This window comes from Apis florea, unplaced genomic scaffold (assembly GCF_048593485.1).
Source record: "Apis florea isolate Af1SG1 unplaced genomic scaffold, ASM4859348v1 contig_3158_pilon, whole genome shotgun sequence".
NCBI lineage: Eukaryota > Metazoa > Arthropoda > Insecta > Hymenoptera > Apidae > Apis > Apis florea.
In genome coordinates, this window is record NW_028256713.1 from 1,031,156 (window position 1) to 1,045,640 (window position 14,485).

The window sequence follows — 14,485 nt, forward strand, 5'->3', positions numbered from 1 at the left end:
ATGAAGAAATCACTAAAATTTTGAATGTTGATTTTATTTTCTTTAAATAATATTTTTTTAAATAATAAAACAAAAATAAATATAAATAAGCAATTATGCTTTACATGTTCATCAAATTTTATTAAAAATAAAATTTTTTTTTGAAAAATTAAAAAATAAGGAGACAAAAGTAATTTTTTTATTTGTAATGAAACATTATGAATATGTAGAGATAGAGATATGTAGAGATATAATAAATTATATATAAAGCAATTTTTTTTTTTTTTTAATAAACTATCATCTGAAAGAAATGAAAAAAGCACTCAAAGTTTCAAGTAAAATTTTTTCATTTTTTAAAATATAACTGTAATAATTCATGATAGAACAAAACTTTTTAAATAAAAAATATTTAATTTTTAATGTATATTATTTACACTATTATAAAAAATTTATAACTATTATAAAAATTTCCAAGTAAAATTGTATACAAAAATTGAAAGAATATTGAAATTGAGGATTATTCTCATTTTCTCACAAAAATTTCTTATTGATAAAAAAAGTATACAATCCATGTTCCACATACATACAAACTTTCATTAAAATCAGAAATTTTGATTTAAATAAATTTCTTTGTAGATAATTTGTCTTTTTTTACTAATTGTATGTTTTTATTATTAAAAAAAATAATAAAAAACAAAAAAAACAAAAAAACAGAATCAGCAGTGTAGTAATTAAGTGAGATTGTTATTAATACCATGTGAATGATATTGTAAAATTTTCTCTGTAAAAATAGTTTTTGTTTTTAATTTAATAATGAATTCTCTTTGCAACAGTTCATGAGAAATTGAAATTATTCATTAATCAATGAACTCGGGATTCAGACAATATTTGATGCATTATATATTTCTGTATGCATATTTATGGGCTGTGTATATGAACCTATAAACTCATTTTATTGAATGAACTATTTATCTACTCGCTGATTTTTTCGCACCGGTGCATAAATGCTAATTGAACTGTGGCAATTAAGTTGTTATTGTTTTTGAAGAAGCAATTTGTATGCAAATGTTCAACTAAAAAATTAAAATTTTTGTTGAACACATTGATTTTTAACAAAGTATATTTGCAAAAAAATTTTTTATTGGACATTTTAATTTTTGTTACGATATAAAATAAAAAATTGCTTCTTCTAAGTTATAAATCACTGTAAATGTGTAATAATGATAGGATGCCACATATTAGGATTACTAGTTAACTCAAAATGATCTGTATATAGTTAATTATTTTTACGAATGTCTGCTTATAATGTTAAAAATTTGCGAATAATATGTTAAGAAGTGCTAAAAGATAAATAATAATAGCAATTATCAACTTTGTTCAATGTATAAATAAAAGCAATTCTATTAAATGAAAAAATTGTCTACAAATTCGTTTAACTACTTTTCAAATGATGTGTAAAGTAAATAGAGAAAGATGAAGTATCATTTATTTTTAGATGATTATTACAGGTAATTTATGCCATTGGCAAATGCAAACATGTTTTGTAAAATGGATGAAGCTTGATAAACGTAGATGTAATTTTATCGTAAATCTAATGATTATTACAATATTATTTATATCAAAATCATTTTCTGTTCTTGTTACGAAAATGAGACTCTAGTTTTTATTTTATTTAATTATTTTTCTATTCAACAAGTGCTATTTTTCATAATAGAGAATACTACTAAAAGTAATATAATTATTTTTTACTTATTTGTTCTAATTATATATAAAACATCTACTTATAAATTATTTTCATTATCTAAGAAAGTATTATATTGTTTAAAATATGAATTGAAGATATAATAATGAAAGAAAAATACTAATCAATATCTAAAAGTTAGTAATGAAAACAGAAACTATATTACTTATCTGTACAAGAATAAATTTTATTACAATTTATAGAAATTTTGTCCTGTTAAATCAAATGAATTAAGTATTTTGTAATGAGGATGCTTATAATAGAATGATATTCAAATCAATATATAAGAGTTAAACAATTTAATAACTTGTAGAACTTTGACCTAATTTTTATTTTTTATTTTATATAACTCAAATAGTAATTTAAAAAAAAATATTATAAAAGTAAATTTGCATAATTATCAGATATAGCAATTTAGTATTTTTATTATTTTAATACATAATTTGTCTATAATAAAAATCAAAATCTATAAAAATCTTCAGAAGCATCCACATTACTTACATTGATTATTTCATGCTTATCAATACAGAAGAGAATAAATTTTTTTACGATTAGTGAATGTATACTTTTCAAGTAGAAAATATTTCTATTAATATTAAAATTACATAAAAAGGCAAAGGGAAAATATTACAATTATTTCTTTTATTATAGACGTACCTTAAACGCAACAATTTTGTTTAAATCATATTTATATTATATAATAATTATGTTTTAATAACAAAACTAAAAATCATGATCTAAATCTAAGAATTTAGAAATTCATAAGATGCAAATATATTGCCAAATGTTATTAATGGACAAAACTCACAGCATTTAAGGCATGATTCTTTTTTTAGTTCTGTATCTTTTTTTTTTTTGTTTTGTTTTTGTTGGATAAACATATACATTGTATGAAACTGACTGTTGATGGTCTTTGCCACGTTACAGGAATGTAGAACAGCACATCAAAATGTTACGTAAAAAACCAAATTACATAATGTTTTTTTAACATACATATATATATACTGATAAACTTGTCCATTTCTTTACGATAGTCACTTTCACTTTAAAAGAGATTGAAACTTAGTAGATTTCTTCAATAGTGACCACCTGTCTGTTCTTGATATACTTCAATAACATCATCATTTTCCATTTCCAACTGCAAAAAAATATAAAATCATAATATTTCATAAGATTTAATCATATTAATTATAAATAATGTTGAACTCAATCTATAAGAAAACATACATTGATAAAATTTTTTGTTTTTAAAAATAATTTTATAAAATTGTAAAAAAAAATTTTGTCTCATTCAAAATTTTAAATTTAAATAGAAGTTTACCTGCTTTGGTGTTTCATCATCATTAATTCTTTTACCGTCAAATAGAAACCTGAGTGATGTCATAGGAACACCCTAAATAAAATTTAGATATGTAATTAAATATTTTTATCTTTTTTAAAAATATATATTAAATAATTTTTGATACCAAAATATACAGAAATATTATAATTTGATATATTTTATAAACAAAAATCAATTTATCATTTCATTTTATTTTTAAAAGCTCAAAAATATTTTAACCATAAATTACATTAAAAATTTAATTAAAAAGAAAAAATATATTTTGTTTCTAATAAATATCTGAAAATTCGTGATTTTTTTAATTTATAGTTTTACTATTCATATAACTTAAATTATATATCACATGTCACAAAAAAAAAAAGTAAGAAATTATTATAAAAATTTTTTTAATAAATTATTCTATATTATCAAAACCTAATAATATCATCCAAATGCACGTTTATTTTGAAAAGTGAACTAACCACACGATCGCTATACGATTTCTTGAGTTTACCCATTTGAGTGGTCATCTTTACCCTAAAGTGAATTTCATTGCTGTCCTAAAAAAAAATGAAATGACGAAATCGGTTATTAAGCGCCATCGAAATAAGATGTCAATATAGAAAAATATAACTCTAACTTCTTACATTTCCAACAACTTTAAGCTTGATATATTCAGAATTCGCGTCGCCTGGGCCGGCTTCGGGTTTTTGTTCCTAATACGCAAGGTTAGACTGATTAGATTCAAAATATGATTGAACATTTGAATGTTATATTAAATTTATACTATAAAATGCCCATTAATAAATTGTTGGTTAAAATAAGAAAGCCTACCTGATTATCAGACATGGTAATTAATTAAATATAACAATTCTTGACCACGCGCCAGAACAGTAACCAAACACAAGCACGCAATATGGCGCCGCGCTTTTGTCAGTTTCACAGTCTTCTATTCTTAAAATAAAAATTTTAACGTTTAGTAGCTATTTTCGTTCCAAAAGACATCATTTTCTAACAATTTTGTTTTAAAATTTTATATTTGCATATATATTTACATATAATTACATATATATATATACATATATATATGTACATACATATATATATGTGGATTTAGTTAAATAATTACATTATATATTAATTAAATAAAATATAAGTCATTAATTAGATAAAATTTTCTTTCTCAATTATCTTTTTATATTGAAGATATTTAATATTATGAATTACTTATTCATTAATTAAATTTGTCTTTTTATTGTCTTTTTGTTATTTTTCATAAACAAATTTCATAAATTAATTAATTTATATGTTTATAAAATAATATTTTCCAAAATAAATTTAAGATATATGAGCATTACATGATTATATAAAATATAAGAATACTAACAGAAATCTTTACATAATTCAATTTTGACTGTTTAAATTTTTTAACAAAAATATGATTTTAAGTTTCTCATTTATAATTAAATTTACATTTTTATATTTATTAAAGTTTTCATAAACAATATTATTATTTTAAAAAGTTAAAAAAAAAGAAATAAATATTTAAAAATAATTTTAAATTAATTAATATTTATTTCCATTTATAAGGAAGCCATTTTGCTATAAATTATATTTATATATTCGATTGTAATTATGTGTTCTAAAAAATTGAATTGGTAACTTTAATTTAAATATTTTACCAATCATAAATTGATGTAAATTATATCATTCGTTACATAAGAATCAGATTTAATGATTGTCCGCTTTTATGACACGATAGAAAGATAAGTTGAAACACCTTGCAAATTCTATAGTACGTCTAATCATAGCATGCCATTAATGTTGTGACGTGTTATTTTTTTTTAACTAAATAAACAGCGAATTAATCGCGAAGATTGGCTGAAAACGTACAAATACCGTAGGTAAATGTTATTTATTTTAGTTTTATCTGTAATTTACAGTTGAATTTCGGATAATTATAAAATGAGGAGGTTATGTGCACATCGTTCAGTTTATTTCATGCTATTGAGAATTTATATGAAAATACTATTAATATCTTAATTAAATTTTCTTAATTACTTAAAAAAATGTTTTGATAGAATTAATAAATAGAATTATGAAAATTAATATAAATTTTAAGTTAGTGTTTGATAGAAACATTTGATCAAACTATTATTGAGAAGACTTATATTATACAGCAATCTTGTATTCAGTTTTAATAATTGATTTTAATATTTTGATATATTAATTTTTTTTATTAATAAAAATTGCACTTATAAATAGGAATTTTATATATTCGAATGTTCAAAAAATATTTTTATTATGATTACATTTCTTATATATTTTAGTCTAAAATTTTTTAGAATCCATTGCACAATATATTATACAATTTTATTTCCTATATTATATCTGCATTTATTTCTGAAAATATATTTAATAATATAACAAAAAATATATTTATTATAATTAAATATCTAATCAAATCTATCATAATAATTAGAAATTTTTAATGTTTTTTAAATAAAGTCAATAAAATAAAATATAACTAATTTGTATTCTATTTTGTAGTTTATAACTTTGAATACATTATTTAATATCTGATTACTTATAATAAATATTTACTTTTTATTTATTTTTTTAATATTTATTTATTACATTTTATTTATCTTTAAGATTTAGTTTAATATAATATATAAAGATATATAATATATAAAATATTTATTATATATGTTAATAATAAGATGATATTTATATATATTTATAATATTTTTAGATGATATTTAAGATAATTAAAATAAAAATTTTATTGTAGAAAGGTAAAATGATGCAAGATGAGCATCTGGGTGGTCCTGCAAGACGAAATGTTTTTAGTCAAGCAATAGGAAGAATATCACAAGTATGTACAAATTTTTTAAAATTTTATTGTTTTAATTTTTTTTTTATATTATAAATTTTAATATAATTTTTATATTTTACAAGTAATCTTTTAAGTATTAACAATATACAATTCAATTTTCATAGTAATGTATAAATATATTTATATTACAGTTATATCAAAGATATTTGGATCTTTGGACACCTCATGTAATGTCAAGATGGGCAGTTGCTCTTTTTCTGATATTTGTTTTTTTCTTGCGTATATTTTTGTCAGAAGTAAGTTATTGTTGTTTTAAAAATTAATATAATGATTAATTTAAAAAAATTCAGGTATATTTTTATGCTTCTATATTTTTATAGGGATGGTACATTGTCACATATGCACTAGCAATTTATCATCTAAATTTATTCATAGCATTCCTTACTCCTAAAATTGATCCTGCAATGGATTTTGATGGTGAGTGTTTATAAATAGTATTTATGGAAATTATTATTTATTAATAATAATATAAGATTAAATTATAATGCTTCAAAATTTCATTTAGTGATTATAATTTTAATATTAATTTGATTATAATTTTATATAATTTTAATACTTAAAAAAATTTTAATTTTATTTTCACAACAAATTTTTAACAGAAATTTTTTAATAGATGGTGAAGGACCAGAATTACCTACAAGATCTAATGAAGAATTTAGGCCATTTATTAGAAGGTTACCTGAATTTAAATTCTGGTATTCTGTGATGAAATCTACAGTTATTGCTATGATATGTACTATGTTTGATTGCTTCAATGTACCAGTATTTTGGCCCATACTTGTTATGTACTTCATAACATTATTTTGCATTACTATGAAGCGTCAAATAAAGGTAAAACTGTATATTATTATAATTTTATTTGTGATATTTTTTTTGTGATATTTTAAATTATTCATTTTTTTATATAAATTAATTAAATTTATAATATTATAATATATATATATATATTATTTATAAATTATTAAAAAAAAATAATATATAAAAAAATTTATTAAAATATATATTTTGAAATTTATTTGCAGCATATGATCAAATACAGATACCTGCCGTTCACTCATGGAAAACCAAAGTACCAGAATCACGAGGATACCTCGAGGTTAATACCTTCAAAGTGAATAGGTGTGAAGTATGCTTGTTGATGGAGGTGCATAAGTGTGTAGATTTCTATTTTCCCAATATCACAATGGAAAAAAAAAATTTTTTAAATTTAAAAGCAAATAGATTCTTTTATCAATGACATTACATATGAATAAAATCATTGCCTTGTATAAGGAAAGGTTTAATCCATGAAAGATATAATACTAAAAGTATAATGTTATGTGGTATATAAACTGAATTGTCGCGTAATATATTTGTATTATAAAAACTTGTATAAAGTATTGTTAGGTTATATAAAGTGATCATATAATAATATGAACAATACAGCAATTGTTAACATAATATTAAATTAACATTGAATATAAAGAAAACAAAAATAATTCATACATATAAGATTCGTAATCTCAATACTAACATCGTTTTTCTCTTTTTTAATACACTTTTCGTTATGAACATTTCATGTAGAAGAATTCTATTGTTTCTTACATCTTTCCTTATATATTTAGATTTTATTTGAAATTTATCCTGTTGATTTTATCATCTAAAAATAATAGTATTTATTAAAAATAATGATTACAAATTAATCTTCTTTTCGCTAACAATAAGAATATATTTCAAATACATTGATTAAATTTTTTCTTTATTAAAAAGAAAATGGAAATCTTTCCAACTGCTTATAGTACATATTATAATTCGTGATAAATGGCATTTAATTGTTTCTATCAAATGGATTTATTGTTATGAAACAATTTAGTCCAATTTAGTTTAATATAAAACATAAGACATGCTGTCTTAATGAAATTGTGTTCTTACGTTGATATACGTATATTAAATGATAGTTTAAAACAACACATTTAATAGAATAACGCATACCATTTACAATTTTGTTTTAATTTGTTTCTATATAAATTTGTATATACGAGGTTATTTAATAAACATTCAGGGATCATCTGATGCATAGTAAATTAATAATAAATAGCGTTATTAAAAGGGATGATTTCTGAAGGTCCAAAGATCATTTTTCACATTATTTTATCACAATGTTTTACATTATATCAATTTCACAAATTAAAAGAAATTATATTATTTTTATTTATTAAAATTTATAAATATATATTATACTGTATTTAAATACTGCTCAAAAAATTTTCGAATTATTTTATGATTTTTAAATGTATTTGATATTCATTTTTCTAATATTTTTTATTCGTTTTAATATCAATGACTTTGAATTATATCAAATTTTAATATGTATAAAGTACAAGTTTGCTCAATTATATTTGAATATCAAAATAAAGTTTTCAGGACATATCAGGTACCATTTCTTCGATCTTTCATCTCACAGTTATTTAATAATAATTATCTTTTTGGATCTTTGGACAAAATTTAAATCCCAAGTAACGTGTTCTTGTTACCGGGCATAATATTACTTTGTCTTTTATACATACATATACATATACATAATATATATATATATATATATATATGTCATATTTTTCCAAAGATAGTTAAATCATTATTTCATAATATAATGTCGATCATAATGTAATGCTCTTAAAATTTTGTATAGCTACATGCACACGCATAAAATTTTGTGTAACACCATTTTATAAATCTTGATAGATATAAAATATAGTAATCGGTTAATTTGATATCATTAAATAAGATAAAATGAAAAATTTTGCGATATGTACACGAATTTGGGAATATAATGATGCCCAATGTTTTACGGAAGCGATTGTTAATACATATTTACAATATATTTTCGATACTCAACAAAGCTTTCTCGCAATGAAGTCAAAATAAATAATGTTTTCATTAACAATTTGTTATAATAATAAATATTTTTTCTCTCTTATTCAATCTTGATACGTGATATTTGTTTTATAAATATTTTATTATTATTTTATTATTTTATTTATTTTTTTTCTTTATCATATTTTATAATATTTCTAAAACGAAAAAAGAAAAAAATATTTAATATAAACAAATTATATATTTTTAATTGTAATAGTTAAGTTTAAAAGTTTTTATTTTTTCAAATGTTATTTGTTATTGTAAATTTTTAAATTTTAATTATTAATAGATGTAAATATTTAATAATAGAAAAGGAGAGTTCTTGTATTTGTTTCTACGGATATATAAATTGTGTTTTAACTTACTTAAAAAATAATTTGACAGAATATTTAATATTTAAAATTTTTTTCTTTTTTTTTATATAAATTCGCACCAGAGATATCAACACATACTATAGTATGGATGAATATTTTTTCGAAAAAAAAATTTTTTATGATTCTTTTATTTATTTATCTTTTTTTTTTCAATTGCAAATAGAAACTGGGTAAAATAATTAGAAATAGTTTTAATAATAGTTTAAAATAACTTTCTTATCATATAACGATTTTATATGATTTATTATAATATATATATATTTATAATAAATATATAGAGGATATATTCATATGTATCTATCAAATATATCGAATGATATTAATAAATTTTAAAATGCATAATCTTGATACGTTAACATAATTTATTCATGCCAATGTATATAAATTTTATCCAGTTTTATTTGTAATAAATTTTTCTCAAGTAATTTTTTTCATTTTCCTTTATTTCATATTTATAATTTATTTTAAATATTATCATTTAATAAATTGTCGAGAAAAAGATTGATAATGTACCATGTTCTGGATGATGAAGAAACAAAATGGATAAAAAAAAAAAAAAGAATTCTCACAAACTTTTCTTTTTTACAGGAGTCCCCCCGTGGAAATTTGGTGATGGGTGTCGTAGAATTTAAAACAGGGAAATTGATTTTCCTCCGAATACGAACGCGTTCGCGTTTTTCTTGAGCCTGAACAATACGTTAAAACGAAATAAAGAAATTAAAGAAAGGAAAAGAAAAAAAAAAAAGAAGGAAAGAGGAGAGATATGAAGGGAAGCGAATGTGGAGGGAGGCAAAAATGACAAGCACGAATGGATGTGTGAATGCAAAAGAATGAGAGGGCATCTTTTTCCTAACGCAAATGGTAATTCGAAATAAAAATGTTAACTCATTGCCGCATACCTTAGGATCTTTTTTAATTTCTCCAACCATTCCTTACGAATCGATACATATATATATGTCGCAAAACATGTGGTATAGCTCAAGGGGTGAATCCATCCACATTACTGATCGGAATTGTTAGTTTGTATTATAGTTAACATATCTGATAAAATTCAAAAATTTAAATTAGGATATTTTCACAAAATATTCGCACAAAATTTTTGTTTACTTAATCTGATAGATTAATTAAATTTATTGTTAATATTTATTCTAATTATAATCACGATATTTATTTTAAAATAATTCAGATAAAATTCGTAGCAATTGTGCAAGAATTATTTTACAAATTTTAATTTTTGGTTTCTTTTAATTTTTACTTTGTTATTTTATCAATTATTTATATCTGACAATTATCTATATATAGTAATTTATTCAGAATAGACGTTGCTCTACATTTTTGATTCATTTTTTTTTTTAATACAGATTCACCCCTTGCATCAGTAAAAATTCGAAAAATACTTTTATTTTTGTTCGTTTGTTTATTTTTCTGTCTTATTTTAATTCAATTTTTAATTCAATTTTTAATTCAATTTTTAAAGAATTAGAGATAAATTTAATATTTTTATTTCAAAGATTTATTAAGCATTTTTCTTCATTTGTGTTTTAACAGAAATCAAAGGGATTAAACATTTTTTAGATGATTTGTTATTTCATAAAAAAGAAACAATTTTATATTTTATATTAAATGTTTTGATACAAGTATTTTTTAGGGAGATACAGATTGTAAAGTTAATTAATTATTGATAATCCTATAAATATATATGTATATGTAAATATATTATGAAAAAAAGGATTGATTGTAAAACTAAAATCAACGAAAAGGTTGAAAGAATTGGTCACTTCATTTGAAGTATCGTTTTATTGCATTTGTTTTCGGATATTTTTACATATGAATGAAATTAAATCAATATTGTTTTATTAAATTTATTGCGAAAATGAAGAAGACAAATATATACGTGTATATATATATATATATATATATATAAAAATATATATATACATATATACATACATATAAAATGTACTCATCAATTCACAATCAATTTGTATCATAAAATATTTGTAAATTAAATGTAATTATATATAAAACAAAACAAAAAAGAAAAATTGAAGAATCTAGTAAAAATTAGTTCTAACGAAAATGAAAATATCAAAAAGCAGGCACATACATATAGCATAAGCTATACTAAATAATAAATAAATAAATATTTTCACGTTATTTTTTTCAATTCTTTCATAAACAATTCTTTAACAAGATATATACGTTTCAATCTTTTTCTCCTTCAATTATTATTTCCTCTTGCTTTCATCGCTTATAACATTCACAATAATTAATTCGCTTTCTAATCCATATTCCTCCCTATAACTATGAAAAAATCGCAAACATATATTTTTTTAAACAATAAACAACGATTTCCCATCTCATCAGATAGGCATTTCACTCTTCAAATATCAGATTAAAAAAAGAGTCAACAGTTTATACGAAATAAAGAAATAAAATAGAGACATTCTTTCGGATGTTGATTTAGCTTTCGAGTATCTCTTTTTCAAGTGCATGCAGCTTGAAATATTTTTCGACGATTAATCGATTCTTCGAGGAAATTTCTTTACTCGAATCAAAATCATTCCTACTCGTTCATATCCTCCGAGATCGCCTTCTTCGATTTATCTAGAAATGTGGTCGTCGAGTTTAATCCAACAACGGTTGTAGTCGTCGTCTCGCTTACAGACGAGTCCCTTTTTCTGTATGGATTCGATGGTGGACAGTACAATCTGTAAATTGAATCGTTAACGAAATCCAAAAACGTTTAAGTATATTAAATCGTCCCCATTTAAGCGTTTCAACTTTTCATATTATATTTCTATCTATACAAATTGATATTTTAAACGATTCAATTCGCGAAAATCGCATAATTGTTCGTCGCGAGTTTTCTTTTTTTTTTTTTTTATTATTTTCTTCGAACGAAAGGTGTGAATACGTTTGAGAATAAAACTTTGAAGAGTTTCTCTCGAGGGTATTTCTTACGAATGGATATTGCATCGCATTGTTCAGAAATTAGAAGTTTCAACGGGGTATCCACTAGCGAATAATAACTCTCGAGAATTTTATTCTCGAATATATTATAATTATTAATCCTTCAAACTTGTTTTTCAGAAGTTTGACGATTACGAAAAATTATTATATAATTTTTATGCTCGATGCAGAGTCCATCAGCGAAGAATAAACTCTCGGGAGCGATTGTCGAAAGTTTTACTTTCAAATCTATTTATTCGTGACCCAATGAAAATATTCCTCGAACGAAAATTGAACGACGTCGAAAGAGGTTAAATGAAAGTTAAGTGATTTATTTAGACGGATTAAGGGAATAGAATACCTTATACTCTCTGTTCTTGAACGGGGAGACCAATTGTTATAATACCTTCTTTCTGTGTCGAGATCGCGGGCTGTGGTCCAACGTTCGATGTGGCTTTTCACCGTGTTTCGTACTTCGGTATTCAGGAAACAGTAAAACAATGCGACGAACAATCCCTGAAAATGTTAAATATGTAAATTTATATTTCAGATGTGATATCGGTGATTCTAACATTTCTAACGTTTTTGAAAGAAAATTAATTTTCGATTTTTTTACTTTGTCTCTGTGGACTCTGTGTTTTTTTTTAATCAATTTGTTATTTATTAATAATAACGTTCTATTGAGAATGATTAAAAAGTTGAACGGAGAATTTTCAAATTTCGAATAATTAAAATTAATTAAAATTTGAAATTAAATCGAGAATATTAATTGTTAAAAATTTTTTTTCGTAGAGACTATTATCAGAATATATAAAATATTTTAACTCTTTTATCTGATACTTCAAGGACTTTATAAAAACTCTCTATTATTACTATTATTATAATTATATTATTAATTAATTTTAAAATTAATTTTTTTTCTTATTCGTAGAATTATTTTCGAATTATTATAAATTTTGATGAATTGGATCGATATCTATTGATAGAATATTACTGCAGAAAAATTTCGTAAATTTATTACAAAATTATCAAAGAACCATAAAAAAGAAGGTTTCAAGATTTATGATGGCTATTTAAAAATTAAAATTTTCATTTCTAAACTTTCTTTAATCCATTTTTTTTTTTTTTTTAAATAACGAAATTAATATATACAAAATTTTTAGAGAACAAATTTGAAACAGATAATAGATGAAAGAAAAAATTTTGTAAAAGAGATATTACGTAATTTATCAATAATTTGATCGTATGTCTATAAAATTATAGGTTCGTGAATTTTATATAAAACTTTGCAGATTTTTTTAAAGATAAATACGTATTAAGATCTATGAGGTTTCAAAGTTCGCCATTTTAAATGAAATATCAAGAAAATTTATGGAAAAATATTTGAAAATAATTCGTTTTCATGGATTAAATCGTGAATAGAATAGAAATAGAAAATATTCTTTTAAAATAAACATTATTTAAACATTATTTGAATTGTCGAAAAACCCTCCATCTTAACAACGTTCTTTTGAATCTTTTTTTAAATATTCTTTTTTACTTAAGAAATTATTATTAATTTTCCAACTGTTTTGTTTCTTACATAAAATATATGCTTATTATGTTTCTTTATAAAAATTTCAATGTATCTTTTTCTATTGTTTCAGAGGAAAATCGTGGCACTAACGAGGAAAAGAAAGATCCCAAAATCAGGGATTAAAATTTCTTAAGTTTCAAAATTTAAACAACAACGAATCGACACAAATTAATTTTTTTTCCAAATTATACGACTTTGTTGCAAAAAATAAAAAGAATCAATTCTCGATTACATAAGATACGTTTGTACAAGTTCTCAGTGATAGGAAGGAAATATCGAAAAAACAAAGGATTACACTGATTTGATAATGTACAAACATGCGAAATCTGTTAAATACAAATTGTAAATATCAATACATTTGTGAATAAGCACAAATAATAAATACACGAAACATTGTATTAATTAGTACGATTACAAGTACAGTATACAAGAAAAAAAGTATTAAACCGTTGCAATTCACGAGGAAACAATCTTTGGAAAAATTAAAATCGATCATTTTTAAAATGTTATTCAAATTTTACTCCAAATTCCATCTTATTAAAACTTCGAATCGATATCTTATCCAATATAATCCTGGTTAATCTTCCAAAAAGTAAAAAAATAAAAATCCAACCTAAATCGAACCTTTCAGTTTTTAAAATCGAACAAACGTGAACAAAATCGTCTTAAAATCGTCTACTCGCATTAAACGTTCAGAAGAACAGAAGAGAAAGGGAATTAAACAATGATCAAAGAGAATTCTCGAACA

At 21.9% G+C, this 14,485-nt stretch overlaps 3 protein-coding genes across 20 annotated transcripts in view; 1 reads left to right on the forward strand and 2 right to left on the reverse strand.

The window, feature by feature from the left end:
• Nucleotides 1-2,347: 2,347 nt before the first annotated feature.
• On the reverse strand, nucleotides 2,348-4,086 carry LOC100870936 (small ubiquitin-related modifier). The gene is made up of 5 exons (XM_003690997.4): nucleotides 3,876-4,086; nucleotides 3,689-3,757; nucleotides 3,524-3,601; nucleotides 3,042-3,113; nucleotides 2,348-2,858 (listed from the first exon to the last, which is right to left on the reverse strand). The coding sequence occupies exons 1-5, from the start codon at nucleotides 3,888-3,890 to the stop codon at nucleotides 2,796-2,798; spliced, it is 297 nt and encodes a 98-aa protein (XP_003691045.1). The 5' UTR covers nucleotides 3,891-4,086; the 3' UTR covers nucleotides 2,348-2,795.
• A 537-nt stretch (nucleotides 4,087-4,623) lies between these two features.
• On the forward strand, nucleotides 4,624-14,241 carry LOC100870814 (protein RER1). 16 transcript variants are annotated; one of them, XR_015292511.1, is made up of 8 exons: nucleotides 4,775-4,945; nucleotides 5,836-5,919; nucleotides 6,072-6,176; nucleotides 6,261-6,357; nucleotides 6,554-6,771; nucleotides 6,963-7,036; nucleotides 9,798-10,070; nucleotides 13,808-14,135. XR_015292511.1 is itself a non-coding variant. In XM_086909865.1 (7 exons), exons 2-7 carry the CDS (start codon nucleotides 5,845-5,847, stop codon nucleotides 9,820-9,822), a joined length of 594 nt encoding a protein of 197 aa, XP_086765991.1. In that variant the 5' UTR covers nucleotides 4,624-4,945; nucleotides 5,836-5,844; the 3' UTR covers nucleotides 9,823-10,107. The 16 variants fall into 16 exon arrangements, 13 of the variants coding, with proteins under 13 accessions (XP_086765991.1, XP_086765992.1, XP_086765993.1 ...); XR_015292513.1 differs by having other exon boundaries at nucleotides 6,963-7,084; nucleotides 13,808-13,977; XR_015292512.1 differs by having other exon boundaries at nucleotides 4,797-4,941; nucleotides 13,808-14,241.
• The window catches only part of Dh44-R1 (Diuretic hormone 44 receptor 1), a 60,135-nt gene continuing 56,349 nt past the window's right edge, over nucleotides 10,700-14,485 (reverse strand). For 2 of the 3 annotated variants that reach the window (XM_086909860.1, XM_086909859.1), the window contains exons 9-10: nucleotides 12,523-12,677; nucleotides 10,700-11,920 (exon numbers count right to left, since the gene is read on the reverse strand). In XM_086909860.1, the coding sequence (XP_086765986.1) occupies nucleotides 11,776-11,920; nucleotides 12,523-12,677 (300 nt within the window). In that variant the 3' untranslated portion in view covers nucleotides 10,700-11,775. The remainder of the gene's footprint in view (nucleotides 11,921-12,522; nucleotides 12,678-14,485) is intronic. The other variant, XM_086909861.1, reaches the window with a different exon arrangement.